General features: G+C 41.9%; 2 protein-coding genes across 4 annotated transcripts; one reads left to right on the forward strand and one right to left on the reverse strand.

The window, feature by feature from the left end:
• Positions 1-1,920: 1,920 nt before the first annotated feature.
• On the forward strand, positions 1,921-10,869 carry POMP (proteasome maturation protein). The gene is made up of 6 exons (XM_080376464.1): positions 1,921-2,057; positions 3,545-3,642; positions 4,499-4,559; positions 6,681-6,782; positions 8,644-8,737; positions 10,352-10,869. The coding sequence occupies exons 1-6, from the start codon at positions 2,055-2,057 to the stop codon at positions 10,417-10,419; spliced, it is 426 nt and encodes a 141-aa protein (XP_080232590.1). The 5' UTR covers positions 1,921-2,054; the 3' UTR covers positions 10,420-10,869.
• Positions 10,870-13,206: 2,337 nt separating this feature from the next.
• On the reverse strand, positions 13,207-26,634 carry SLC46A3 (solute carrier family 46 member 3). 3 transcript variants are annotated; one of them, XM_080376448.1, is made up of 6 exons: positions 26,496-26,634; positions 25,709-25,921; positions 19,560-20,433; positions 19,059-19,142; positions 17,521-17,677; positions 13,207-15,805 (listed from the first exon to the last, which is right to left on the reverse strand). In XM_080376448.1, exons 2-6 carry the CDS (start codon positions 25,898-25,900, stop codon positions 15,718-15,720), a joined length of 1,395 nt encoding a protein of 464 aa, XP_080232574.1. In that variant the 5' UTR covers positions 25,901-25,921; positions 26,496-26,634; the 3' UTR covers positions 13,207-15,717. The 3 variants fall into 3 exon arrangements, with proteins under 3 accessions (XP_080232574.1, XP_080232573.1, XP_080232575.1); XM_080376447.1 differs by lacking the exon at positions 26,496-26,634 and adding an exon at positions 26,132-26,249; XM_080376449.1 differs by lacking the exon at positions 26,496-26,634 and having other exon boundaries at positions 17,521-17,596; positions 25,709-26,056.
• Positions 26,635-27,147: the final 513 nt, after the last annotated feature.

Below are 27,147 nucleotides of genomic sequence, written 5' to 3' on the forward strand. Positions count from 1 at the left end.
CATGCTCTTTGAAAAGTGTCCACATCCAAGAACAGCCTCTTTAGCAACCACAGGCACTGCATCTCACTTTCTACCCTGTTATCATTGGCCTGGAAGATGCCTTCAGACAGACTATTCAGACCAGCAACCCCCCGGCAGGCAGGGCAGGCTCCGGCACGCAGGATCCTGCGTGCTGGGGCTGCTGTGCCTGCCTGGCGCAGCGCCTGTGGGCTCCTGTCTCCACTCTGGTGAGCATGGTGCTGGGGGCAGCCATGAAACCACCTGCAACCCAAAGGGCAGCCATACTTACTGCTGCTGAGCAGTTGAAGCACTCATCGCCCACCACATGCTCTCATTTCTGATCAAAGGTCAGGTCAGCCCAACAGTTGCTCATGGAAGTCCTATTAACCTGCAGCCGAGCTGCAGAGAGGAATGAGATACTACTCCGATCATCCACCGTTGAGATACTCGCTGTAAGATCATTAAAACAAAGCTAGTTGTGAAAGAAAACAAGCCTTGCTGCAATTTAAAATACTTGGTAATTTGATGAGAAAAATGTGTGTGCGATATGTGTTTATGTCTGGAAGTTTTCCCTAGAGTGAAAGCCTTTAAAGGAAAACCAGAGCTTTCTTGCAATGTATGTTCTTTTATGTTATGCAGCCTAGACTGTCGATTGCAGTGATGTCAAAAATGTACATGGAGTGATTGCATCCTGTCTGTGTCCTGCAAGAATGACTTTGAAAGTTAGATGTTTCATCTCTACAGTCATATCCTGACCAACAAACTCAGTCAATAAATAAATACATTTAGTGACAAACCTAGCTTTTTCTGTAAGCTGCAGTTAAACAGGAACTGGATTTGTTTTTTGTATTCACATCTATTCTATAATAATGGATCCAGCACCACAATAACCCAGTACCCATTATAAGATCAGAGAAACCTTTGTGGTACCCGTTTTCCTAAAAATGATTTAAACCCCCCAGTCCTCCATTCTCATGCTTTTGAAGTCTTTGCTTTAAGCCTAAGATGTGAATACAAAGGGCCAGAACTTTGGTTGAGAACATTTTTTTTTTTTTTTAAGTTGTGAATTGATGTTGCTCAAGAAAGAGGAAAACAGTTTGAAGCATATGAATCTTTTCATGTATTTTCCAAACATGTGCCATTAAAACATGCATAAAATTCCCATTTTAATATTGCTTTTTGCACAAGCTGTGGTGTTTAATTGCCAAATTAAATTCATAGCACCAGGCCAATCTGGGGCAAAATCTTAAAGAGTTGGATGAGCTACAGGTCAGAGGAGAAATACGTAAAACAGATACGCCAGCCACACAGCTGGAGCTACACATCAAAAACTGTGGAAAACTTTCTCATGATTCTCAGAAAGCCTTTCAGCATTCTATAAGTGCAAGCTAGTATTGATTCTGTCACCACACCGCTATGGTGGCTGTTGACACTTGCCCACCAACACAGGATTTATCCACCACTCCCAAAACTTGTTTCCAAACATTAACGTGCTGCAGGCCCATCCCCGTTGGCCACCGATAGCTCGGGGCCCCGGGGGCCGCCTGAGGTCCCCGGTGGGCCCCGTGGCAGGCCCAGCATGCCAAGCCCTGACATCCTCACCACCCCCTCTCAGCCCAGCGGCGCTGCTAGGGTCACCCGAGCTCGCCACTTTCTGCCGCCCGCGGCCCGCTGGGAGGGGGCGGGTGGAGCCTGGAGAAGCTGCCCCCACCCGACACCCGGCCCGCTGCGGCTCCCACCGGGGGCAGGGCACTGCCGAGACAGGTAGCTTTGGCCAACATGCAGGAACACGGCGGTTGCTGCGCAGGCAGCGGCCCCAGCAGCAGACGAGCCGGGGCAGGACCCCAGCCAGAGCACAGGGACCCCAACGCGACGCTGCTACCGCCCACCGCGCCCTTCAGGGCAGCCGTGGCCCCGCCCCCGCCAGGCCCCGCCCCCGCCAGGCCTGCCGCCGAGGGGGCGCTGTTCCCTCCTTGCGTCTGACGCAGCGCGCCGGGGGCGGGGCGGAAGTGAGGCGGTGGGGGGCCGGAAGCGGCTGTGCGTGAGGGCTCAAGATGGTGAGTGCGGGCCTGCGGTGGGGCTGGTGGGGGTCGCTCTTGCGCCGGGGTTGGAACGGGACGGGTGGGCCCGTCTGTCTGACCCCCACCTCCTTCCCCCCCCCCCCCCCCACCTGGCTGGTGGCCCCTCGGGGGTGGCGGCCGTTGGGTGAGGGATGCTGGGGCCGTGCTGAGTCATGGGGTCTGGTGTGGCCATGGGGGGCGCCCGCCCGCCCCGGGGGCCCGGTGTCCCTCGTCTGGCCCAGTGCCGGCTGGTCTCTACCAGGCGTTCGTGAGCGCTCTAGGCCGAGGCGGCCTGAGGGGTGCGTGGTTGTGGGTAAAGCCCTTGCTCTGGGAGTGGGGTGGGATGGGGAGGCTGAGGCCCCCTGGTTAACCCCTGGTAGCCCCCAGTCTCTCGGTGCCGCAGCCAGCGCGGCGGGAGGAGGTCGTGCCTTGGTCCTCTGTGGCGGACAGCAGTGGTGTGACCACCGAAGACGGCATGGGCACTGGTGTGGCTTGAAAGTGTTACTTTTTGGGAGTATTCTGTGGTTTTTTTCCTTACCTTTAACTTCACTTTGATCTTCCCTCTTGTCATATCTTCCAAGTAATGCATCTCTTTAATGCTTTCACTTACAGCCATCTTAGAAAGGTCTGGTTAGTGTTGAGCACATTAGTTAGTAGGTGTTTTATATGTACATAATAACAGGTATTTTGGGGTTTTCTAATAGCTGTTAAGTTATGGACAGTTAACACATTAATACAAAAGACCTTAACTGTAAGCATGAATTTTCTGTTGCCTCTGACAGTGCTGCTGGAGGAAACTCCTCCACTGAACAGCTCATCACTGTCACCTTCCAGAATTTATTTTACATTGGCCTATTGGAGCAATTTGTGTAAACTAAAATCACTTCAATAAAATCAGGCACAGTAGCATGAATTCAGTGGTCTGAGTTAAGATGGCTTTACTTAGTCTGTGGAGGTGTTTTTTCTGGTCTTCTGCTAAGTTACTGTTTTTCCCTTGCTCTTTCATTTAACTGGCATACTAGGTCGCTTGAATACACCTTGTCCTCTTTATGCTAGCCTTAAACTATGGATAAAATTGATTTGATTTTACTTGATTGTGTTTGAAGTAAATGAAGGAATGCTCAATCATGTTCCTTTCTGTCCTGTCAGCTGAGCATGACCTGCCATCTTCCTTTTCCATCCCTGCAGCCCAGGACAGGAATGAACAAGGAGGAATTGCAAATTTAAGTGTTTCAGCCAGATCCAAGAAATGCATTACCAGTACCTGTGACTGTTATAAGACTCTGAAAGAATTCTGATTCAGTGGGGGGTTTGTGTTTTGATTGTTTTGGTTTGTTTTTTTTCAATGAGACTCTAAAGTCTAGGGTTTGTACGTGAGCAGTTTAAGGAGCCTTTGAGCACTTTGTTTCATTTGTCTGGCCTAATAGCCTGTACAGAAGGGATCTGCTTCTGTTCAAGTAAGCCTCCCATTTTTTTTATTCCAGAATTCCAGAGGTGCTGCTTCTCTGCTGAAGGATAGTATCCCCATCACTGAATTCTCTGCTTCAGGACTACTTGAAGGCCCTGATCTTCTGCGTAGAGGGTATGCTTTACTTGTTCTTGTTGAATTGTGCCATAGCCAATGTTGAACTTCAGATATAGGAAGAAAGTATGTGTTAAATGTTGCCTTTAAAGAAGGTTGGTGGCAATTGTATTGCTAAAGCCTAAAGTGCATGTATTTAATTGTATTGTCTTTCAAACATGAATTTTCTGTGAAGTGTCACTTGAAGTAGATGACATTAGTGGACTTTTACCTGTGTGATATGGCTCTTTAGAAAAGAGATAGTAAAGTATTAATAACTAAACTATATGCTGGTTTTAATATACATGTAAATTGAGTGTGCCATAGCACTGTGGGAAATGATGAATTTCAGCATTGGTACAAAAAGTAAAGTTAATATAATAAAAATAATGGGTTTCAGTTTTGCCATTTTACATGAGTGCGAAATTGCATGCATGTCTTGGATAATGAATCCAAAAGAAGTTCACGGAGTTTAAAATGCAGGTAATACCTTCCCCCCCTCATTTTTGTATATACAATATTCAGTGCAAAAGCTTGGAGACTTCTAAAATCAGATACCAGGTAGCTGGGCCACAATTATATCTATGATGTTTTCATTTATTGATTTTTTTTTTTCTATTTCTGAAGAGGGTCAAAGAAAAAAACCTGTCATTTTGTTTTGTCAGACATTGAAAAGGATGCCTGAAATTTAAATTCTTTTTATTCTGGTAGTGCAGTGGTTAGGTCTTATTCATTGCTTCAGTATTAAGCTGCTTTTTTTTTTCATAGTTGTGTGTCTCTGCGTTGATGTTTGTATCTGAGATTAGTTTTGGAATGCAGCTTAAAAAACGGTAACCTGATTAATTTGAAGTTCCATTTTTCTAACTTGTATTTCTAGCTTTACTAGTGTGAAAAATGAATTGTTGCCCACCCACCCACTGGAGCTGTCAGAAAAAAATGTAAGTGTAGCATCAAATTTAGCTGTCTTCACTCTTAGCTGTTATGTTTTAAATTAACGATGTGGTTACCTGGTCTGCTTTTTGTAGTAACAAGTAATGAACAGGGTCTTGACTCTAACAAATTAAAGATGTTTAACAATGGTAACATTTTAGTTAAATAACATTGTTGGCAAATGTGTTTAATGTTAACCTCCCATTTGTGACTCTCTGCAAGTATGTGAGTGGGCTTTCAAGTAGCGATACACATACTAAGGTTTAGTCATCTAAAAGTTAAGCTAGTTGTGTATGCAGCCTCTGTAATTAGATGGAGGCACACCTGTCACTTCTGGAAGGCTGTTCCTCCCATTTTGTCTGTAGGTTTACCATAATCTTTGTTTTCAGTCTGAACGCATAAATATTTTTCATTAAATTACTTGATCCCATTTAGAAATTTAATACATACAGTTTGTTGTAAACGTATGCAATCTGTCCAGGATAGTCATCACTTGTGGACCACTTAAGTGGTCTGTGGATCATAGGTTGAAGGTAAAGGGAGACGAGACTGACAGCCTTGGTGAAGTAGATGATTGAACTTACCTCTGGTGCCTACTTTGTTAGCACAGATCATCTGATGTAATAACATGTCCTGAGGCAAATGCAGTATTTGGATAGAATGTTCCAAATTGCTAAGCTAATCAGCATGAGAAGGTCTGAATGTAATGGCTAATGTATTCTAATTCTAACCAGTGCTAGTGCTGTCTTGAGTTAAAAGTGTGTTGTTACGTGACACCAACTTAACGAGCTTATTTATGAATGTTTCCAAGCTCTTTGTTGATCAATTTACTCTGTTTTTACAACTGGCTGCTATAGCTTAGTTTTTAATTCTTCTTGCTGTATAAAACCTGCATATTTAAAAGATTACATGCTAGAGAGAAAAAAATTCACAGAAATAATGAAAATACACAAGGTAATCCCCTAAGAATTACCTTGTGAAACTTTTAAATTGTTTTTTCCACCTATTGTTTGGTTAGGTTTTTTGTAAGTTTATCTTAAGAATTATTTTCATGTACATTTGAATAGGAAAAGATTTTCCTGGCCCAGGAAAGTTATGGTTGTTTTTTACTGCCATAAATGGTAGGTTATTCAGGTAGCACTAGTAGAAACCAAATATTTCTGCTACCCAGATAAGGACCCCCACCTTTATAAGGTAAAAGAAATGGAAAAAATGATGTGACCAGAATTGTAAGTTTTGGGTGAGACATAAACAATATTTTCTGCTAACTTCTGAAGAGATTCTGTATAGGTTGTTATGAAGAAAATGCACATTATGCCTTTGACTTGTATTTTCCTGTTGATTTTTGAGATCCCTTCACATAAATGGGATGATATTGTTGTACTGGTAAGCTTTTGTTATGCAGATTAAGTACAGGTTTTAAAATAAAGTTTTGTATTTTTTGTTTTACTTTACGATACGGTATTGTGTCAAAATTACAGGCATGCAGTCACTAACTATAAAAGCCAACTTTGAGACTGGATTACTCAAGCTTAAGTTTAACATTAAGCCTAAGTTACTTTTGTATGCATCAGTGTTCATGAGCCAGCACTTTTTCATTAAAAGAACCCTCTACTAAATTTTCATTGTCTTGCTGTTCAGTTTTAGAGCAGCTGGTAAATGAGGAGCTTTCTTTTGCTTTTCAGAGTCGTATGGAGTATATGTGGTGCTCTGTCTTCCTACTTGATGAAAAAAATATTTCAAGCATTCTCAAGTAGAGTCTTTGATGGCTGACAATGGTCAGTTTAAACCAGACTTGGCTTGAGTTTGTGCTGACGATACTGTAGTAATGTAAAGTAGTGCAAAACTACACCACTTGGTGGTGGTACATGTCCCGATTGTCACAAATAACAAAATAAAATTGCTACTTATTGATTTGCAATAAAACCCAGCCAAAAGCAATTTCAGTTTCATAAAACAAATATTACTGCATGACTTTCTTTAGTATACATTTGAGACACATATGATGGTATCATTGAATTTTTACATAAAAAATTAATGTGTATTGAAGTAGGATGCCACAGATCTCTTCTATGGCTATACTTGAAAGTACCTTTTTCTAAAATAAAAATCAATGTTGTTTGTGATAGTTCCAGTTAAATCAAGATAAAACAAACTTTGCCACGTTGAGAAACATTCAAGGACTCCATGCACCTTTAAAGCTGCAGATGGAGCTCCGAGCAGTGAAACAGGTAGGCATTTTTATCCAACAGGTATAACTTAAATCACTTGAAAAAAATGTTTTATCTCAGAACATGCTTTGAGAGACATCTTTCTTTGTTGAAATACCTTATGTTTCCAAAAGAAGTTCTACTGGGCTGCTTTCATTAAAACCAACTAACCAAACACTGCAGTTAATAGTTTCCAGAACAATCAATATGCTAAAGCCTTTCGGCTGCTCTTCTTTTATTGATTACTTGGTGAAGTTCTAACTGCTCTAGCTTTTCTGTGGACTAGCTTCCTCTAAGCCTTTAGAGAAAAGGAGGAATTGAGTGTTAACTCCTAGAATTAATACTCTCCTCTGGAATGTATGACCTTTGTGGGAAGGAATCCCTGCATGTGTAGGGAAAAGACTTAGGTCTGAAGCAGGTAGTGATTTGGGAGTGGATTTAGAGGTAACCTAAAGAGGAAACCTGAAGCAGGGAATTTGCTATGTACTTACTTTGTTCTGCAGCCTTTCTTCTAAGATCAGGGAGGTCTACAGGGAGTTAGGTTCAAAGGTTTTAACTCTTTAATTGGGAAGCTGAATCTGTCTCCTTTTCCTTTTGATCTCCTAGGATGGAGGGTAACTGGAGGGACACTGACTTTGTCTCTTGGGAGATACGGAAAACTCATTGGTCCCATTAAACTTTTTTTTTGTTTGTTTGACAACTATATTGACAAACAATAGTTTGACAACTATTAGGAGTTGTTTTTCCAAGTGAGTTAGAGCAATTTTATATTCCCTTCCAGTGGATCAGGTGCTACTGAAGCACAGTGAGGTGCAGAAATCACTGGTCCTGAAGGTGTGCAAGTCACGATGTATGAAAACATCTGTTGATCTCAGCTGTGCTGTCTTGTAAGGAAAATTTTTTTTCCTAATTTATGTTAGCACATGGCAGCAAATAAGTCAGGTGAGGATATTCTGCTAGTGTATTCTCTGCAGGTATTCTTGGGGGATGTGTGGGAAAAATACAGGACTGGAAAGTTTTTCACTCCCAGCTTCATGTTAGGTAACACAAGTTCTCTTGTGGCTTTATTTCACTTTTCTGAAATATTTACTGCAATAGTTTATTTGAACTTCGGGCAGTGATACCAGTAGTGATTATGGAAATCTCTGATGTATCATGTAGCTATCTCGTTACACACAAAAATAATTTTATAGTTGTAAAATACATTCATGGTATAACTGAAGCATCACTACTAGCTATGAATGCAATTGTAAGTACAGATAGGCCATTCTCAGAATGTTTAGGATCTGAATGCTGTGTGTACCTCTTTTATTTTTTTTTTAATAATACTGTGGGTGAAGGGTACAGAAAAATGAAAGTAACTGGGAGTTGACTTGAAGCTTAAGTTGGTGGGGATCAGCAAAATAATTGATTAGATGTGAAAATCAATATAGCTCCTTCACTTATATTCCTGACTTAGATCAGAGATGCAGCAAACTTAGCATGTGGTTTCCAAACACTGTACTATGTCAGTCACCCAATACTGACCTCAGGGTGTAGATGTTTGTTGCAGTGAGCTTCCCCAGCTTTTTGTGGGAACAGAGGAGAAGAAAAAAACCCTACATTTTTTGAAACTCTTTTATTTGCTGTAGTAGCTACAGTGCAGTCAAAGCTACAAATCTAGTGAAAGGCTGATCTTTGCCAAACAGGGAGGTAAACCACAGAAGATGGTGGTGTTAGGTAGGTTTTGTTATGTGTGTGCCAGTAGTTCTCTTGCTGCATTGTTGTTTAAGGAAGCAGTGACTTTGCCTGTTGCTTTTCTCTGTCACTTCAACTGAAAAATCCAAATATAAATGCCCTCAATTTCAGACTTGCAGAGTCTTGAACTCTTGTCTTTTTACAGGTCCAGCGTCTCCCATTTCTTTACAGCTCAAACATAGCACTGGATACTCTGAGGGGAAATGATGAATCCATTGGTTTTGAGGATATCCTTAATGGTAAGTACATTCTGTTTTGAACGTTACAGAAACATTTCAAAGTAAAATTTGGGAACTGAGAAGTTCTTTGCCTCTATGGAATAGGAGAATTAAATGCACAAAATAGAAAAAAATGAACTCCTAAAGGCAAAGAAGTACTGTGGGAAGGAGAAATAAGTGTGGTTCAGCTGCTAGTTGTGTGAAAATTACTCTGAAATATTAAAGACTGTATTTGCTTGTAGGCTGGGTTTCTAAAGGAATAGAATATTGTGCACTTAGATTGTATTCATGTTTCCCCAGAAACTTTTGAACTACTTACGCAGATTTTGACAGGTGGAAGTTACAAAGATCCAAAGTTTTTACAAATTCTGTAATTAAAAATAAAGGCTAGAGGAGAGGTACTAAACTAATGAACCAGAGATGTGGCAAGGGGAAGGCTCCCTCAAATTAACTCCACAGTTTGCAGTTGTGTGGTGGGCTACTGACTGACAGCTGGTATGTGTGGAATGGAATAAACCTGGAAGAGTAGTTTAAAGAAATTATTTCTTTGTAGCTGGTAGTTAAGGATGTGGAAGGAGGCAGAGGGTATTTTGCGGTGGGACTGGAGAATGGAAAGAGCCAGGGAGACAGGAAGGTGGAAATAATGGAGGGGTAAGTGGGAATCTAGAGGCATAAGGTAAATCTGAGATAATTTTCTGGGATGGATTTACAGGGAGTAAGGGAAGGAATCTTAGGTTATTGTGATTCAAGGGTAGAGCCAGGTCAAACGTAATTGATAGGAATTTAGTTATTTACCATTGCTCACAATCTGTCACATACGGAGTGCTGAGGAGTGAGCGAGCCAGAAGTGTTTCTGATAAGGTTCTATTTATCAGCTGGGGCTGGATTAGATAGTTTTGGTGTCTGTGGAGGAATCTGGCATTAATACGCTGTATTTATGGAAGGAAAACACTCTGATACACCCATAAAGAAAGGTGTATTTCTTCTGAAGTGCAGTCACAATCTTTTTTTCTGGCATTGATTTATTTTTTTTATGGAAATGAAGTTTGTACCATCAGCATTGGTATCTCTTGTGCCCTCTGCACATTTCTTGATAACCTTTGGTGGCTAACAACCGTACCCCATACAATGGAGGAGATGTCAGGTATTTAAGGGCACAGAATTTCTGTGAAACTAGGTGGTTAGGTGGAGAAGAGAAACCATGAGTGTGTCCCAACTAACAGAATGGAGGAGTATGAGCCCAGCTATTGTGCAGAGAAGTTGCATTAGAAAGAGATGTGGGGTGCCTGTGGGGAAAAGCTTCAGTCAGACTTGAGTTTTCTTAAACACAAAATTCAATCAGCCTTGACACTCAGCCTATAGGAGGCTATTATGTAGAATTGGTTGGTTTTACTTGAAGTGTGTGTGGGTCCTTATGAAACACTGTTCTACTATAGATGTATTTGTTTTCTGATTACTGCTTTGGAGGGAGGCTTATGAGTTAGACCTGCATTGTGCAACACTATAAAAAAAACCCAAAACAGTCCACAAGCTGTTGCACTAAGCATTAGAATGAAAAAATACATGGTCATGTTCATAAATATACTTGGTCTTTAGCCTGGTAAAAGCCTCATGCTATCAATTTGGTTTTTGCAGATCCTTCACAGAGTGAAGTTATGGGAGAACCACATATGATGATGGAATACAAGCTTGGTTTATTTTAACAATGTACTCCACACAAGTGTTTTGTGCGTGTCTTTGTACTGCAGATCTAAATGTGTGATACTAAATTGACACTCACAGTGTTAAGCAGTCCTACAGTTATCATTCGCCTTCCTTGATGAAAAGGCACATTAAATGTTTAAAGTCTATAATTGTTTTGTGCTTGTTGTCAATTGTGTAAATGTTTTGTAACTAGGTAGTTTAAACCATGTCTTTTCATACACTGCTCAGGACAATAGCTTCTTAACTATGGAAATGGTATATATGTATCCAAAAAATCCAGAAGTACCCATGAATTTTAAAACTGATTACTGTAGGTAAATGCCTTTAATGGATGTTCTTGCAGAACTTTTTAAGGGGGAAAAGAAGGTATTTTCCATTGAGTAAATCTTTGTTCATGAAAATTTCCATACACTTTTTAAACTATTGAATAAAAGTTTGCTATAAATGCTGTTGCGTTCCAAAATATATTTAATCGTAAATCAAGAATCTCTCACCTACAACAAAGGGTTGTTCCTTTTTCCTGAAGTATCTTTAACTTCTGCACTGCCAATGGAATCCTGCTACATACACTTTAACCCCCCCATTGACAGTTGTTCATGAGTGAGCTATTAAGCTTTTGTGTAGAATTGGAAGTATTGCTGTAAGAAGGAAAGTAAAGGTCTGGATTTTTTTAATCTGTGTCCCTGAGAAGACATTCTGGTTTCTGAAGGTAGAAGCAATTTCCGTTTGGTTTAAAGAGGTGTTTTAAAATCCATTTGGGAACATAAGCCAAAAGAGCACTCAGATACAGGTATTTTAGTAGTCGGAGATTAAGAAAGAGTGCAGTGACTAATTATTACAGTACCTAATAAAGCTGCTGCAGTGAGAACATGAAGATACAGTGATACTAGATGACCAATAAGAGAATTTTTTTTTGTGGGTTTACCAAAGTCAGATCTTAAGAATAAGAGACCTATACCTAAATACACCTCTTGAAGGAGTAGGCCACTGCAAAGTTGTGTGCTTAAGTGTGTGGGGTGTTACTAAATTTAGGGTTGTAACAACTATTTTCTGCTGTCATGTGCTTTTGTCATATATAAATCCTGCAAGGCAGATAATATCATATGGTCTATTAGGAGAAAAAAGCCACCTGTGGTTAAAAAAATACCATCTCTTGTCATATGTGGGGAGCTTAGAAATACTGTTTCAAGACACGAACTGTCTTTATTCAGATTTTAATAACTTGGTTGAACTAAGTGTACTTGGCAATGTTTCTGCACGAACACTATAAACCTCTTCACAATCCCAAGCAGCTCGTGTGCTTAAAGCTGCCACGAATTCCCTATCCATGTGGGCCAAAGCCGCCAGCTCCAGTCCTGTAAACTTCACTGTGCATTTATGTGCATCTACTGCAAAACATCACAACAAATTAAAAACATAGAGATGGCACAGTATAAGACACTTTACTGGTGGTTTTATATTTATATATTTAAACTTGTTTAAGAAGTGAAGTTTCTAAAATTGTCTTTCAATTGAGAGTTGCAGAGATTAGAGGCTTGTGCTATGGAATACAAGCAGTTTCATTTGTGTGTTTTGCCTCTGAGGTTAAAACAAGGGACCAATAAATTGAATATGGAAGTGTAGACCTACTCACTGGTTTGTTCTCCATAGCTGTCTTGGTCTTTCTGTGAGCTGATATACTTTACTAAATACCAGATTTAGCTGCTTTTTATAACTGACAATTTTCTTGGTAGCTCTGCGTAAAGCAAGCTTGGGGTTCATTAGGCTTTGTACTGCTGTAGGCTCTGGCCGGAAAGGCTGAGGGATTACCTTGCCATGCCTGGGGCAAATTAAGGTATGGACATGGATTTGTAGGCTTTCCTACCAGTACTGTTCCAGAAAAGAGAGCCATCTCATAGTAGTACACAGTTACTGGTACCTTATAGCTGCACACCTTGGTGTATCTAGCTAGTTGGCCTTTCCTGATGTTGGCTGAAAGATGGATGCTATTGCATTTGAGCAAAACTACGTTAAGTAATTCTCAGTGCAGTGAAGACCGAATACAGCTTAGGAGGTGGGGCGTAATTTCTAGGTGGTTTTGTTCAGCAATTAGTATACTTTATTAAAATCTTGGGTGATATCAAGCCATATTCAGAATGAGGAAGTTGGACTGTTATGCCTGTAAGGCTGGAAAGCAAATGGTGTACATAAGAGGCCTGTGCAAGAATTTATGCTATTCATAAAGTCACGGGAGTCAAACAGGACCGAGGCAAAGAGCATTTGAGATGAAAAAGGAAGGGTTACACTTGCTGGTGTGCAGTGGGTTGGGCTGGGGACTGGGCTTCCCAGCCCAGCCCTTTCTTCCTATTTCATAGAAGCTTCGTTCTGTGAAGCAGGTGCTGCAAGCAGCAATCCACAGAGGCGTGCCAAGCAGGGTGTGCTGGTAATTGGAGCTGGGACAAACCCAGCCTTGGTCTTGCCTTGGACCCGATCTGGGAAGGGGAGGAAGGTGCCTGCAGATCCGCTGCTGTGACAGGTACGAGCCGAGTCTCGTGCTGGCAGCAGTGCTCTCTCTGCTCTGCAATTCCCCACTGGCTCTTGGTGCTGATGTTTTGGGCAGTACCTTTTCTTCTCCCCAGGTGCAAGAAGGAGGCAAAAAGCCCATCTTCTTGCACTGCTGTTGGTTTTATGACCACACAAAAAAGATCATACCACAGTGCTGCTGTTTCTGTCTACATAAACATTCCTCCACCAGTCATCCCATTAGCTGTTTGTCAAAAAACAAAGCAAAAATGACAAATACAACATAGAGTTTAAAAAAACCAAACTTCATTATTAATGTCTGTCAAAATAATCTGCACTTACATACAAATAGAGCAACTATTATAACTTGGAAGATTTTGATTTAATAATCTGAAGCTCATTAGTGCCTGGTTTCATTAGCTTGCACTGTGCTAGGCACTTAAAAAACACAGTTCATACCCTTCGTGTGTTTTGACCTGAACTTACAGCCCGTTCTAAATCCTGTGTCTACCAGAAATACTTTGCAAACAGCACACACTTTGTACAGCAAAATCAAACCATAACAAAGCCATTCCTGAAGTGTACGTGCTTGTCCTCATTTTTGGACTGACACAATGCCACTGCGGAACTGGCTTGCTTTGTTGCTACCTTCCGAGTGCGAGCAGAGGTGTGCATTGAAGAAGAGGAAGTGAAGGCACACGCCCCTTCTTCATTTGCTTTAGTTTTTCCAGGCGCTTTTGTCTGAAATAGTTAATTCCATAAAGCCTTACATAACTGTGTAATGAAGAGGCCAGGAAGACAATGTAATCTTTGTGCTGAAATCCTTTACATCAGTGTTTTCTTAATCTCTCTACAAGTACTTATTATGTTTTGGACCCACTGATTATTGTAAAACGCAGCTTGCTTCTCCAGCAAGTTGGCAGCGACTTGGCCACCTCCGGGGAGGCGAGGTAAACAGTTTTAGTTACTAGCTAGCATCTAAACTAGCTAGGAAAAGTTAATGATCTTTAATTGCCAGTATCAGCCTTGGTAGTTCAGGACAGAAGTGTAAGAGCTGTTAGCTGTGTAAATATTCCTTCCCCCTGTCCTGGATAAATGGCACCGTTTTCACCAGTGATGGGTGAGTAGTGGTCTCCTGGATAGTGTAAACTCCCCTTTAACTTACTTGAACTGTCTTCCAAACTTCTCTGTGATCCCGATACATAGCTTGGAAACAATGCTGTCACTCAAACAAAAATGATCTACAACAGTATCATCATGATGTGGTACTTATATTTTTCGGTGGAGTACGATGGAGAGGTTCTGCAGAAGTACTCTGTTCATGGGATGGATATTAATGGCTGTAAGCCGATCATTATACAGCATATGCTATGTCTCTTCATTTTTATCCTATACTGTGTGCAGGTGAAGTCAGTTCCCACATTACAGCTGCTTTCATGGATTATCCTGCAAATATCAACTACGTCATATTATTTTGATGTCTCTACCTAATCTGTTTTGGTGGAAGAGAGTCATACAACCTACTTGTATTTTCAGGAATCAGAACAGTACTGGCTGTCAAACTCGCCTTGAATTAGCATGGTGTTACATTTACACTTCTGCTGTGCTGCGGTTCGCAGAAGCTAATGCTCTTGATAACTCCTACTTAAAGATAGCAAGCAAAAAGGTGAAGAGTCAATGCAGAAACTGATTCCTAGGTTTGGCAGTCTCACCAGTTTGCACCGTGGCCCCGCGTAGGTCATTGTCCTCTCTCTTAATTTCTCTCTCTCTAACAGGGAGGATAATATCTGTTATGGAAGGAGGATCTTAATAGCATTTATAAAGTGCTTTGAAGATAAGAAATGCTGTTCAGGTACTCATCAATTATGCTGCATTCATTGCAAGACAATTAAATCCACGATTCAGATTTGGTCACCTCATTTCAGGGTTGTTAAAAAAGTAATGAAAGATCCATGAAAAGAAATGCTATTACAGCCTTTCACTAGAAGAAACATTTAAGCTAAGTATAGCCAACTTAACTAGAAAACAAGAAATAACTGTGGGACAAAAAATAGAGGTGTCTGTATCCAGTCCCTAATATATGGAAAATGATAAAAATAAATGTGCAATATGGCCTCTGCAAACTGCCGGCTTAACTTCACACTTGGCAAGCTGGAAATTTTCTAAGCATGCCAGTTCTGTGCGAAAATCCATTTTAAGAGCTAAGTCACAGACAGGGTCTACATATCGTACATTAAACGCTCTCTAGTAACTGCAGAGCAGTAAGTCTGCTTACAGCAGGTTCAAGTACTGCCTCCAGTTTGGTTGCCTTCTAAAAAAAATACCTTTTATTTAGCAGTTTTAGGTTTGGGGTCTTTACCATTAAGGCAGGCCTTTTAAGATGTACACAGCGGACTGCATCCTCAGCTGGCATGACCTCCACTAGCTTCACCCTCTGAGTTAATGATAAGCTTATCTCTGTTGCCCCACTTAGAAAGATACAGGATGTATCACAATCCACAGCTGACGTTCTCAAACTTGAAAAAAGGCAATTGGAGAGTTTCATCCTACCTCATTTTTTTCTTCATGCTGAAAGCAGCATTAAAATCTCCATGGCCAGCCTATTTGCATAGTTAAGAGCTATCTTTATTTCAGGTGCTAAAAAGAGTGCTACCAATTTAGTGCTTACGCCTGCAGGGCCGCTTAGAGATTGTATCTGCAACTGTTGTGTTATCTCTGTGGTCTCTGTATGACATAGTGAATGGTCTCTGCCACTGCAAGTCCGATGAGAAAACCCAGGTAGGTGGAGCCTTTGTTCAACTATCAGTGCTCTCTATGCTGGACACTTCTTCAGGTACAAGCAGAGCCAAGTCCTCCCCATTCCAGCTTGTGCACAGAAGCCAGCTGTAAGACACAGATAAGACAGATATCTTTAGCTGAGACAGACAGTTCCGTATAGCATGCTGATTCAGCACCACCACACACACTCGATAGCCCGGTTACAGCCATCTTGTGTGGCACAAAGCTGGTGGCACAAAGCTGTTGACGCAAAGCTGCCGACGTATCTTAGTAAACAAAAGCAGTAGCAGTGCAAGTTAGGCAATATTACTGCTGTGTTTGCTAAGTATGAAACTACTTGCCTGATTTATTACAGACTGGAACAACTATCCTTTCTGCTCTCAAACAGTAACGCTGCAGGACACTCAAAAAAGGGTTTTAAAGAGACGTTACTCAAAGGGTGGGATATCTGAGACAGTGATGACAGAAGGAAAAGCAAAACAACTTACAAAAATTTATGGTGATGGTGGACTACAGTCCTGATTGCAGGATGGACTGATGGTAAATATCTGTTACTTTTTGCACAGAAAGAGTGCTTTCTTAATGAATTTTCTCTGCCATACAGCACTGAACTAAACTAAAAATACTACTTCAAAAGTATTTACTGGGCCTTTGTTAATGTAACTGAATTCCTCCATTTTTTGTTACTTTACTGAAAAGCATTCTCCACTCACACACAAGGCCCCTTCAATTTGCTCAGGTCTGAGACCCACCACTACCTTTGTCTTAAGTTACTATTAGTGCAGCTTCTCTGAATAGACTGTGTAAAACACTGTAGTGGGGCAGGCAGAGACTTGAAATTATGTCAAGTGTTTGAAATCTACAGTGTTATCACTGCCCATTTAAAACTTAAAATGCAGCTGATGTAGAGATAAAAGGTGACTGAGGTAAAATCTAAGCATTAGGAAAAGAGATACAAGTCTCCAGCAAGAGCACTACCCTCTTAGAAGTAGCTTTTTCTCTCCTGAATATAAATCTATCTAATGAAAAGTGATCCTTCTGTCGTTTAGAACTATGTTCCAGCATCCTAAAAAGACATCTTTTCTACTGGAAATAAGGTAAAGTGAACTTTGCTTTTGTGAATACTCATGAATAATGATATTTCGCTGTCAGCATTACTAGATGGTCACTAGATACAATTAGATGCAAATACTATAGAGGTATATTTTTAAACATGTCTAGAGGTTTATTCATACTGGCCTTAAAAGTTAGGGCAGATCTTTTATGGATTTTAATAGCTCTGGGTCACCAGGTACCCATGACCAAGGACCAGAACAGATAGCTTTCCACTGAGTTCACTGGGTCATGTTTATAACCCTCATTACCAATTAGAAGAGCTCCAATACTGCAAAGTTAAACTCATGCCTTTCAAGTGATCTGTTACTTTTGTTCTTTGTGAAAGGCTCTCCTGTAAGAAAGACGATGTAAAGGTCCCAAACCAAGGGAAGGCACACACATGCAGTCAGGGGTATGGCGTATCCCACTAGTAGCACATTCGGGGCAGATTTCAGTTTTGGGGAGTTAGGTGACAAGTTCACATCACGGAGCTGAGGGCAGATAGCTGTATCAGGGCCAGAATGGGACCGATGATGGGAAATCTCCAGCAAAGGTGCAGGGGATAGGTGCTGAAGAGAGCAAAAGTGTGAGACCAGAGCTACTAGAGCACACTAGAAAACACTGAAGTTTGAGAACTACTGCACTAAACCGTTCAGTTTCAACTCACATCAAAACAGAAATTACCAGCAAAAGCAGTCAGAAGCACCCTCTTGATCCATACTTACCATAGGGCAGCCAGCGGAATTACACAAAGGCCTGCCGACAGGAGGAAGCTGAAGCCTGAAAACCATGCAACCGTAGCTGCATAGAGAATATTAAAAACTGAAAGTGAAACAGTGCCGGTCACAACTTCTAAACAGGCAATACAAGCAAACACAGCACCTGCCAAAAACAAATGGATGAATTACAAACAAAACTAAATAAAACTAAAGCCACTTCCAAATACTTAAGTTTTTATACCTGTTGTGAAAGATTTACAGTACTTCAGCAAGTACGCAAGTAACAAGCATCTGAGTATCATATGTCTTTGCTACGGAAATGTATTCTGTGGGGACTCCTACAAAAGACTTGGTTTTTAAATGAAAAACAAAACAACAAAACCATTTTGCTGATGGGAACTATTTTTCTTTGATACTATTCTGCCACCATACCACATGAAGTTCAAACTGTTCATGCTCACTAACCATTCCAATTCTCCTCTCAGTTTTCACTCTTCCCTTTCTTGTTTCTTCTTTCACTGATCTTCATGCTTATATACGGAAAAGGCTGTGATCCAACAAAGACTGCTGGTTCAGCACTTAACCATCTTCTCATTTTTGAAAGGAAAGAAAAAACATTTTTGGCACTGAACTACCCATTGGGGTGGCAGTCTATCACATCAGTGTCATGTTGAACACATTTTCCAAAGCTGCATTCATATTCACAGTACCATAAAAAAAATCACAACAGGTAAGCAGAAAACTATGGCAAGAGCCAACGCGATTCCTGCATCAAACTACTGAAGTAGCCAAAACCCTGAAGAATGCCCAGAAACTGCAAAAACAGAGGTGTATGTTAGCACAGTTAAGTACAAATATATCTTCGGTTTAGTGTAAAAAGATAGATTTCTTAGAAAATAAAGCCAAACAACTCAGGAGAATAATTCTAGAAAGTGTATGCTCCCCAAAAGCAAAATATGGAATACTAGAGCCACATTTTGAGGCCTGACATGCCTTTTTCTGTGTTCCATAAGGAAAGGACTTAGAGAAGTAATATATTACATCTTTTGAGACATGTTTAAGTAGCCATAGGCACCTGTGAAGCTGGGTACATAGCTCAGGATCAAAGTCCAATTGTTTTCAAGTGCTTTGAAGGTTGACCACCTACTGCTTACCTTTATAAATTATTGTGTGACACTGACTTAATAACAGAAATGTATCTTTCTCTGCCACGTCAAAATCTTGTGAATGTAGAAGCACTTGTGAAATCACATTGGTATAAAAATTGAGCATTCCTCTACTTCAAGTTCCCCATGGTCTTTATTTTTAGAGCAGTATCTCCTTTGAAGGTTGAAACTTGCAATAGTTTTTAAACACAATATTGTTTATATTAAATTCAGAATTAAAAGCCATTAATATCATGACACAGGGTCATATTATACAGAACTTGAAAGAAAAGCAGTCTTAAAATACCAATACATATCTGTTTGTTTAAAGGTAATCTTGCTGCATCTCTGTTCTGAAATATTGTATTAATGCGTTGTTTAAGAACAAATTCTACTCACCCTGTTCACCAGTGAGAACCACTTTTGATAGCATGGATCGGAGAACAGGAACAGGCATAAAGCAGAGCAAAGATGGCACTCTTACTGTAAAGCAATGAATCAGTCATGAGACAGTGAAGTAATAAAAATCCAAGATTTTACAAATACATTGCAAATGAATTAGTCATATGCTTTTGAATGCTCTGTTCCCCAAATAATAAAAGGCAATAGAAAAGTCAAACTAGAAGTGCACGGAGACACAATTATCTGTTTTTAGATAGAGCACAGAGAAATTAATAAATCAAATATATCTGTATGGCACTAAAATGTATCATAAGCAAGTAATTCCATTCTCTCTCCACACACTTAATCTTTTAATTAAACCCTAAATCAGCCTGACCAACCTTCTGTATTTTACCTCTCTATGACCCTTTCAATATGGTACATCCAGCATCTACCAACTGCACACAGCAGTATTGTCATATATATTGTTGACCATGAAACAACTGATTCTGAACTCACCTAAAAACATGAACAGGGTAGTTTTGGCAAAGGCAGCCATGACCATTCCTCCAATGTAAGAAAATATCCCAATAAAGACAATATATATGTCTTTGAGACATTTGGAAAGTAAATAAACTCCTAAAAAACTGGTCAGAGAGACAGAAGTGAACGCAGCTGCTCCATATCCAATGTACACTTCATTCCAGCAGAGTGGCTCGTCCAGTTCATAGAGTGTAAAAAGTGAACTCCCACCAAACATAGTAAACAAATATGTCATAAATGTAAAAAGTAACACAATTATTAAAATTCGCTTTTTATAAGGGGCAGTTTTAAAAAGCATGTACACTCCAGAAAATGTCTCTCTAAAAAGTTCTTTACAGGATGCTGGTGCCTCATGCTGCAATTCAGATACACCTACTGTATCTTCCAGGAAAAATATAATATAGATAATATTAACAACATGAAGCAGAGATGCTGTCACAAATGTCCATGTAAAGCCTATTCCCCTTAGAAAGTAGCCAGATAACAGTCCTGCCAGTCCAGATACAACTCCAAAAATCAAATCCACCACAGCTATTCGCGTTGTTTTCTGCTTCTCATCATGACACACATCTGCTATAAAAGCAAAGCCTCCCCCAAGGAAAGTTGCTATACTCCCAAACAGTCCAGTAACAAATGCAACCGCAAACAGGATAGAAAGTGACAAGGAAAAATAGGATATTACAGTGAGGCAAATATTAGCAATCATAGCTCCCATTGATGGTAAAACTAAAGACCTCTTGCGTCCCTGGCGATCCCCATTAGCTACAATGACAAAGGCAACTATAAGGCTGGGAACTGCCCCAGTTAAGTCCAACTGCATATTAAAAACAGAGGCTTTTTCTTGAACTTCCTGCAAAGAGAAAACAAAAATAATTGTAAACACTATAATACATTGAAAAAAAAATGTCTATAATAGTATCACACAATGATTAGCAAGCAGTATAATGAATAGCTCAGCACATGTTTATAGACTATAAAACATACATACAAAGTAATACATAATAATTTTATAAGATTATATGACATATTATGCTGTAATAAAATACAGTACATTACTGTATGTTTATAAAAACTCATTATATTACAGTAATCACTAACACAAAGGAATTGCATGTTCAAAGACTCCCACTTTTGTGATTTTACCTTCAGTATTTCTCAAACATCCCTTGTTACATTTTTAGCCAGAACTTATTTCTTAAGATACAGTCTTATAGCACTCTTAACAGGGAAGTTTCAATGGAGACAAGAGAACAATCCCTTTGAACATGCATTTACAAGAGCTGGTGTTTACACTGTAAGTATTTCCTTCAGTACAGGCTACGACAGAAAGACAGGGGGCCTATTGTAATCTTTCAGAAATCAGTAAGTCTTTGATTGAGGAAAATGCCCCATGCTCCCTACTCACAGCAGATAATTTTTCCTCCAAATAATCCTACTGCGAGGATTACAAGAAACAATTCACTGACTAGCACATTGTGCAAGTAAATGCATCAGCATTTGCTCTGACATCCCAGTATACAATGCTAAGAATAACAACAGCAACCACAATGTGAAACACAGGATTAAAAATTATACCGACTCATAGATATATAAATTAACTAATTTTTAAAACACTGCAAAGCTCTGGGTTCAGAAACTGTCCCGATCAGTGATGTCTCTCTAGACACGCTACAGCAGGTATTCACATAAGGAACAGCAGCTAACACTTTGACAATAAACTGTAAATACCCATTACGGGGAAAAATTCCAAGTTCTTTTTAACACAAGTATAAAAATTAAATTTAGCTGAAAAACAATCAAATAACAGAACATGAATGGCCGCAGAAAAAAGAACAGAAGAAAAGTTAATAAAAAAAATTATCTTGTTATGAAGCCAACTTCTAAATGATGCTCAGCAAGTTAATTCAGATCTTGCTTTTAATGCACAGATGCAGGCTGGACAGATAGCAGCCGCAATAGCCCTCGCAAAGACAACCGCCTGATCAGACAGAAGAGCAGCAGGGGAAAGGCAGTAACTTCATTCGCACAAACCCTTTACACTCTGTAAGATAAACTTTCAGATGCAGAGAGTAAAGTCACTCTGAAAGGTCTCTTGAAGTTTTCTGAGGTATCACACTGACTTGGGCAGGGGCTGCACTCTTCAATCAGTAGCAGGTACAGCCGTCTAAGTCTTCCCAAGCCATTCTCTGCCTGTATTCAAGCCATCTATATTCCACACTTCAGGTGTTTCCTCTAACATAATCCTCATGGAGTAGCATCCAAAAGATGAAAAAACCCTAAAATTTCCAGGAATGTACTCTGGGCAATTTTAAAAGCTGCTGAATGCTTATTTATATTTACAGGCAAAGACCGTGAGTTTCAAGTTCAATCTCTTCCTTTGTTTACAAGATAACAGGTTTTATTGCAAGAGGAAAACGGAACTGATCCTGAGGCCCTCAAGGAAGGCCCTCAGGGAAGGCCCTCAAGATCCGCAGCACCCTGGAGTCTTTTACTCTTTTCCCTTATGGTGTCTGACTACCTTAGGATTTATGATGCCCTGTCCACCGGCCAGCACTGTTGTCACCCTGGAAGGGTCAAAAACACGAAAAGTTGAACAAGATGACATGAAAAATTATATTCTCATCTTTAACTCCTCCCCTGCTGACAAAGAAAATTCCACCTAGTTGGAGGCAATGCTTCTTTACTAGGATCATCATGTTCAAAGACATGAGCATCAAACAAATGCTAATACATCAGAAATAAAACCAGATGTTATTATATATCATCTCAATCCACATTAACCATACAATACAAATATTATCGCCAAACCACAATGAAGTGTAAATCTGAAGGAATAAAACAGCAAAGACCTGGGTTTCATTGTTTTGGAAGCAGTCGTGCAACATAAAGAACATGGCTCACATCCAGATACTACAAATGGCCATAACCTTGCTGACATAAATGACTTCTTGACTACTGACAAGAAGACAGACAGACGTACAGGAAAACTCCATCTAGAGTGTAAGGCACTTGACTGCCTACTTTATGTTTTTATAAAGTCAATGCAAAGGAATACAGAAAATAATAAGTCAAACCCTTAGCTGCTTTAAAATCATATTATCTACTAAATAATCAACGGAACTACAAAGATTTGAAGAGAAAGTTTTTTTAACCTGCAAATTCACTCTACTTTGAAAAAATGCTCATGGTGGACAGAAAGAGTTCTTAAAATTAGAGATTTCAAAATTAAAAGACTGAAGAAGCAAATCACTTATATAAGGATTAAATTAAGAGAGAAGTGTAGTGCCTGAGGCTGAGCAATGTACAGCACGTGATAAACTGACAGGCTCATAAAATTAGAAAAAATCACTGAGTAGCAAAGGAGAATGCACAGATTGGAAAATAAATAAACTGGATGATGAATAATGTTTAATGATTAAAAATACAGCTCTTTCTGAGCTTAAAAAAAAAGGGAGGATTATCCAAGTCTGTGATTGGAATGCTTCAGCTTGTATTCAAATAAACTTTGGACTAATTTTATTATAAAATGAATAATTTCCTTCAAATTGTAAGAAACAATTAATCTAAAGGCTGCAAAGACTATCCATTTTGAACTATGTTCTACTTTTTTGCAGACTCCAAGTAATTTTTATTTTCAATTTCCTTTTACATTTTCCTCTGAAATAGGTGAGATTAGTGTAAAGCTTCTCCATTCTCAGAAAAGAAGGACTTCCACTAAATTAACCATTAAGGGAGGTGTTCCAAAAGGTAATGCCAAACAGGGCCTGTAGGGAACACTCCTGACAGCAAAATTTACAGAATGTGTAAACCTAAGTCAGTTAGGCTGGTCTTGAAAAACCCAGAACACCTATTTCACATATCATCAAGAAAGGGCTTGCGACCCGAGTTACTGGATCTACTCTTTGGCCCATACACAAGACTATTACTCAGCCCAGAGACTGGGTTCTGCTAAAACAAACGCGTGTTTTGAGCATTTACCATTCTTGTACTATGGTAACAAGCGTGGTATCAAAATGCAGGCAAGACATCCAGACAAGAGCATAATTGTCCAAACGCTCACGCCTTGCTGGCAATCATTGAAATGGACGAAATGGAAATTTGGCAGGAAAGGGAAACAAAGGAGTTGTGTTGGCCACTTAACTACTGTCTTGAAGGATTCATGTTCTCAAATATCAGGTTAATTACACTTTGGAACCCTTATACCAAAAGCCCTGTCATAAGTGAATTCACCACCACATCAACCAGAGACGCTACCCAAACTTTAGCTGAAATTAAACACTCTGCTTCAAGGTTTTGCAAAAATAAATATAAAGGCTTGTGTCCTGAACCACAGGTGATTGCAATTTGAAAATCAGGTTGAATTTGGGGGGTTTCTAGCAAATGCAAAGTCCAGAAATGTTTCTGAAATGTAAGCTTCTTGATGCGCTCTGCAGTTAGAACTGTATGCACCATGTATGGTTCTTTTAAAAGAGTTGCTCCTTTCTTATACCAAAATGCCCACACAGAGCACCAAACAGGGAGAAAATACTCCAGAAAACACTTTGGAGGAGTAACACACAAGCATTACTCAGACAATAATTGGTTTTTAGTTCCAAATCAATTCCAATGGGTGGCATACATTACCTTCCTCAGCTGACGGGTCAGCCCAAAAGGAATGCTGGACTACAATTCCATTGACCTTCTTTACTTTCACATTTTTTCTAAGACCGACTTCTGTCACATGACAGAGAACCTACTCCACTCTAAAGATCCCAAACTATTTCTTTGATCATCTTCAATGGAAGCACATACCAGTAAAAAATGTTGGTTTTACATATACACAATGTATATATAAATATATATGACAGATGAGACAGATAAGCTCAGGTGTTCAGTCTTGTGCATACACAGCACATCAGAGACTCAAATCTGGGATGTGAGCAAAAATATTCAAGTGCCACCTTTTCAGTAGCGTAGCAGAACGCCAGCTGACTATTCCTGTAACTCCACCTTCTGTGTAATTTACAGTCCAAGTCATCTACTTTTCTGACTCTACAGCAGTTTCATGTTCCACTTAATCCAATCTAACTGCCAGTTGTTGTTGCCAAGGTTGATTCTCTTGCACCTCTTCTGGAAATGTGTTCCCTCCACCATCCCCATGTTAGATACAGCAATCCTGTGGCCACAGGGTGTGTCAGAGCAGTGCACTTGCCTCAGAAAAACACCGCCACTCAAAAAGCAACAAACTCAAAAGAAGAGATGAGCTTTCCGTTGAATCAAGTGCCCTGAGCAAATCCAAACCGTAACCTGTAACTGAAAACCTGTGAGATGCAACACACGGGTGGAGAAAGGAAAATGCAGTATGATCATCTATTCTGCTGGGAGCCCATAGTCAGCTCTGCTTAAGTGTAGCATTAAAACTGCACTGGAAATGCAACCAAAGAGGTTCCGATCAATGCCCAGCTATCCAGCATGCCCAACAACGAAAAGGTGCTAAAAACGTAATTGACCATAGGATGCTGTCATCTTGACACCTTTGTAGTTCAACAAGGCTGACTAGCACTCTGAATGGTGAACCATCAGTTATATTTGATTGTGCAAAGCTCGGTTAATTTTTTTTCGTGTTTCAAAATTACATATTTTTTTTATTTCAGTTCTCCCCATTCCTCATTCTTGTAATTTCTCTGAAACAAGTGTATTCTAAACCACATCTTATTCCTATGGGATGTTTGCTCAACTTTACATCATTACAATGAACACTGGAAGCTGCAAAGCCCACCAGGGGCTCACAACCACAGGCACAAACCTCACTTCACAACTGAAGGCACAAACCTTCAGCCCTGCTCGCTGTAATGTCATGTCAAGGCAAATTTGGGCCCAACCCTCCAGGGTGATTTTCAGCTCCTGCTTAAACAGGAATTTATCTCGGCATCCTCCTGGGAGCCAGATCTTTGTCCTTCAAGCACTACCAAGCACCCACCACGCTACGCCAGAGCAGCGCGACAGCGCAGTGACAGCGGGGCCACCGAAGTGCCGCTGTCCCCTGTACAAAAGGTTAGGTAAGGTTAGGGGAAAGGGTGTCACCCCGCGACAGTGGCTCTGGGCAGCACCTTTACTTGCAGCTGTCGTTATTGTCCCCCTCTTACCTTCTCCTTGATGTATGTCGGGCTACTTTTATTCTGTTCGCAGTAACTGGCATTGCTGTCGCTGACGAAGGTGGAGTTGTACTCGTCCTCCCACAGCCGCCGGTAGATGAACTGCTGCACCAGCGGGCTCGTCAAGGAAGACGCAAATATGTAGACGAAAATGACGGGCTCCACGCACAAAACCTTCCTCATGTCTGGGCTGCGGGTTTAACCCTGCGGAGCGGAGAACGAAACGCAATTTACTCACTGCGCGGAAGGCAGGCACCCGGCCGGCGCCCCCCCCCGCGGCTGCCAGCAGCCCCTGCCCGCCCGGCCCGGCCGTGCCCCCGCCCGCTGCCCGCCGAGGGGAGCCGTGCCCCGCCGAGGGGAGCCGTGCCCCGCCGAGGGGACCCCCGCCCGCCGCCGCTCCCCTCCGCCCCGCACCGGCCGCCGGCGCAGGTCACGCAGTGCCTGCTGTGCGTGACACCGAGAGGCGGGACGGCGGGGACAGCCGCGTCCCTCACCCAGGCGCGTCCCCCCGCCCCCCCGCCGGCCCGTCGCCGCCCCCCCCGGCCGCCCCGGGGAACGAAGCCGGGCGCCGCCATCTCGCCCCGCCGTCCCTCAGCCGCTTCTGGGCTGCGGGCAGAGCGCTGCGGCGGGCGGGCCCGCGGCCTGGCGCTGCGGGCCGAGCCTGAGACGGCGGCCGGGCCCCGGGGAGAGGCCCCCGGCGTGGCGGCTGGCCGCGGCGGGCTCGGCAGGACGAGGGGCCGCGGCCTGCCCGGCGGCCGGTGCCGGGGGCAGCCCTCACCCGCGGGGAGGAGCAGCGCGGCCTCCGCGGGGCCCGCAGCCGTGCCGGGGGCGCGCGGGGCTGCTGCCCGGGATTACGGCAAGTCAGCGCTTTCGCGGTGTCGCCGCCGAGCTGTCGCTGCGTGTTTACCGGCCCAGAGAGTTTGTTTGGGCCGGTTACGCAAGGACGCTGGCATCGGCGGCACCGTTGGCCTCGTTTAACGGCGACGCGGAGGGCCGGTGCCGGTGCGGGGCTCGGCCCCGCCGCGGACCGGGAGGTGCCTGTGCCCCGAGCTGCCGGGGGTGCCGCGCTCAGCGGGGGGCGGTTAGCGGCCCTGTCACAGCCGCCCCGTTCCCCCTGCCGCTGGGCTGTCAGGGTGCGGGAGGGCAGCATGTGTTGGCCGCCGGCTGGTCTCGGGGTAAGGCCTCATCCTCCCCGCGGCTGACATGGCTGATGGTGACTGCGGTGGCCTGCGTGGCGGCTGGGGCTGCCGACATATGCCGCTCTGCCAGAAAGGTGATGCTAGCACAGATGCGCAGGGTCGTGCCGTTCGGTGTGAGCTTTGCCCGCCTTGATGTACATAAACAACAGGGAGCAAGGCCATGCCATCGGAGCTGTGAAACTGCAAGGTGTGTTCTCTTGTGTAAACTGCCCACTCACTGGTGATGGCTGC

Source organism: Falco punctatus (genome assembly GCF_963210335.1).
Source record: "Falco punctatus genome assembly, chromosome: 2".
Classification (NCBI taxonomy): domain Eukaryota; kingdom Metazoa; phylum Chordata; class Aves; order Falconiformes; family Falconidae; genus Falco; species Falco punctatus.

Bases quoted from the DNA above. Each gene is read 5' to 3' on its own strand.
- POMP (XM_080376464.1), top strand. The intron at 3,643-4,498 runs GTATGCTTTACT...TTGTATTTCTAG, and splicing joins CCTGATCTTCTGCGTAGAGG to CTTTACTAGTGTGAAAAATG. The intron at 8,738-10,351 runs GTAAGTACATTC...TGGTTTTTGCAG, and splicing joins TTTTGAGGATATCCTTAATG to ATCCTTCACAGAGTGAAGTT.
- SLC46A3 (XM_080376448.1), bottom strand. From the start codon at position 25,900: ATGAGGAAGGTTTTGTGCGTGGAGCCCGTCATTTTCGTCTACATATTT. The intron at 20,434-25,708 runs GTAAGAGGGGGA...TTCTCTTTGCAG, and splicing joins CGACATACATCAAGGAGAAG to GAAGTTCAAGAAAAAGCCTC. The intron at 17,678-19,058 runs GTGAGTAGAATT...TGTTTTTGGCAG, and splicing joins GGTTCTCACTGGTGAACAGG to GTGCTGTGTTTGCTTGTATT.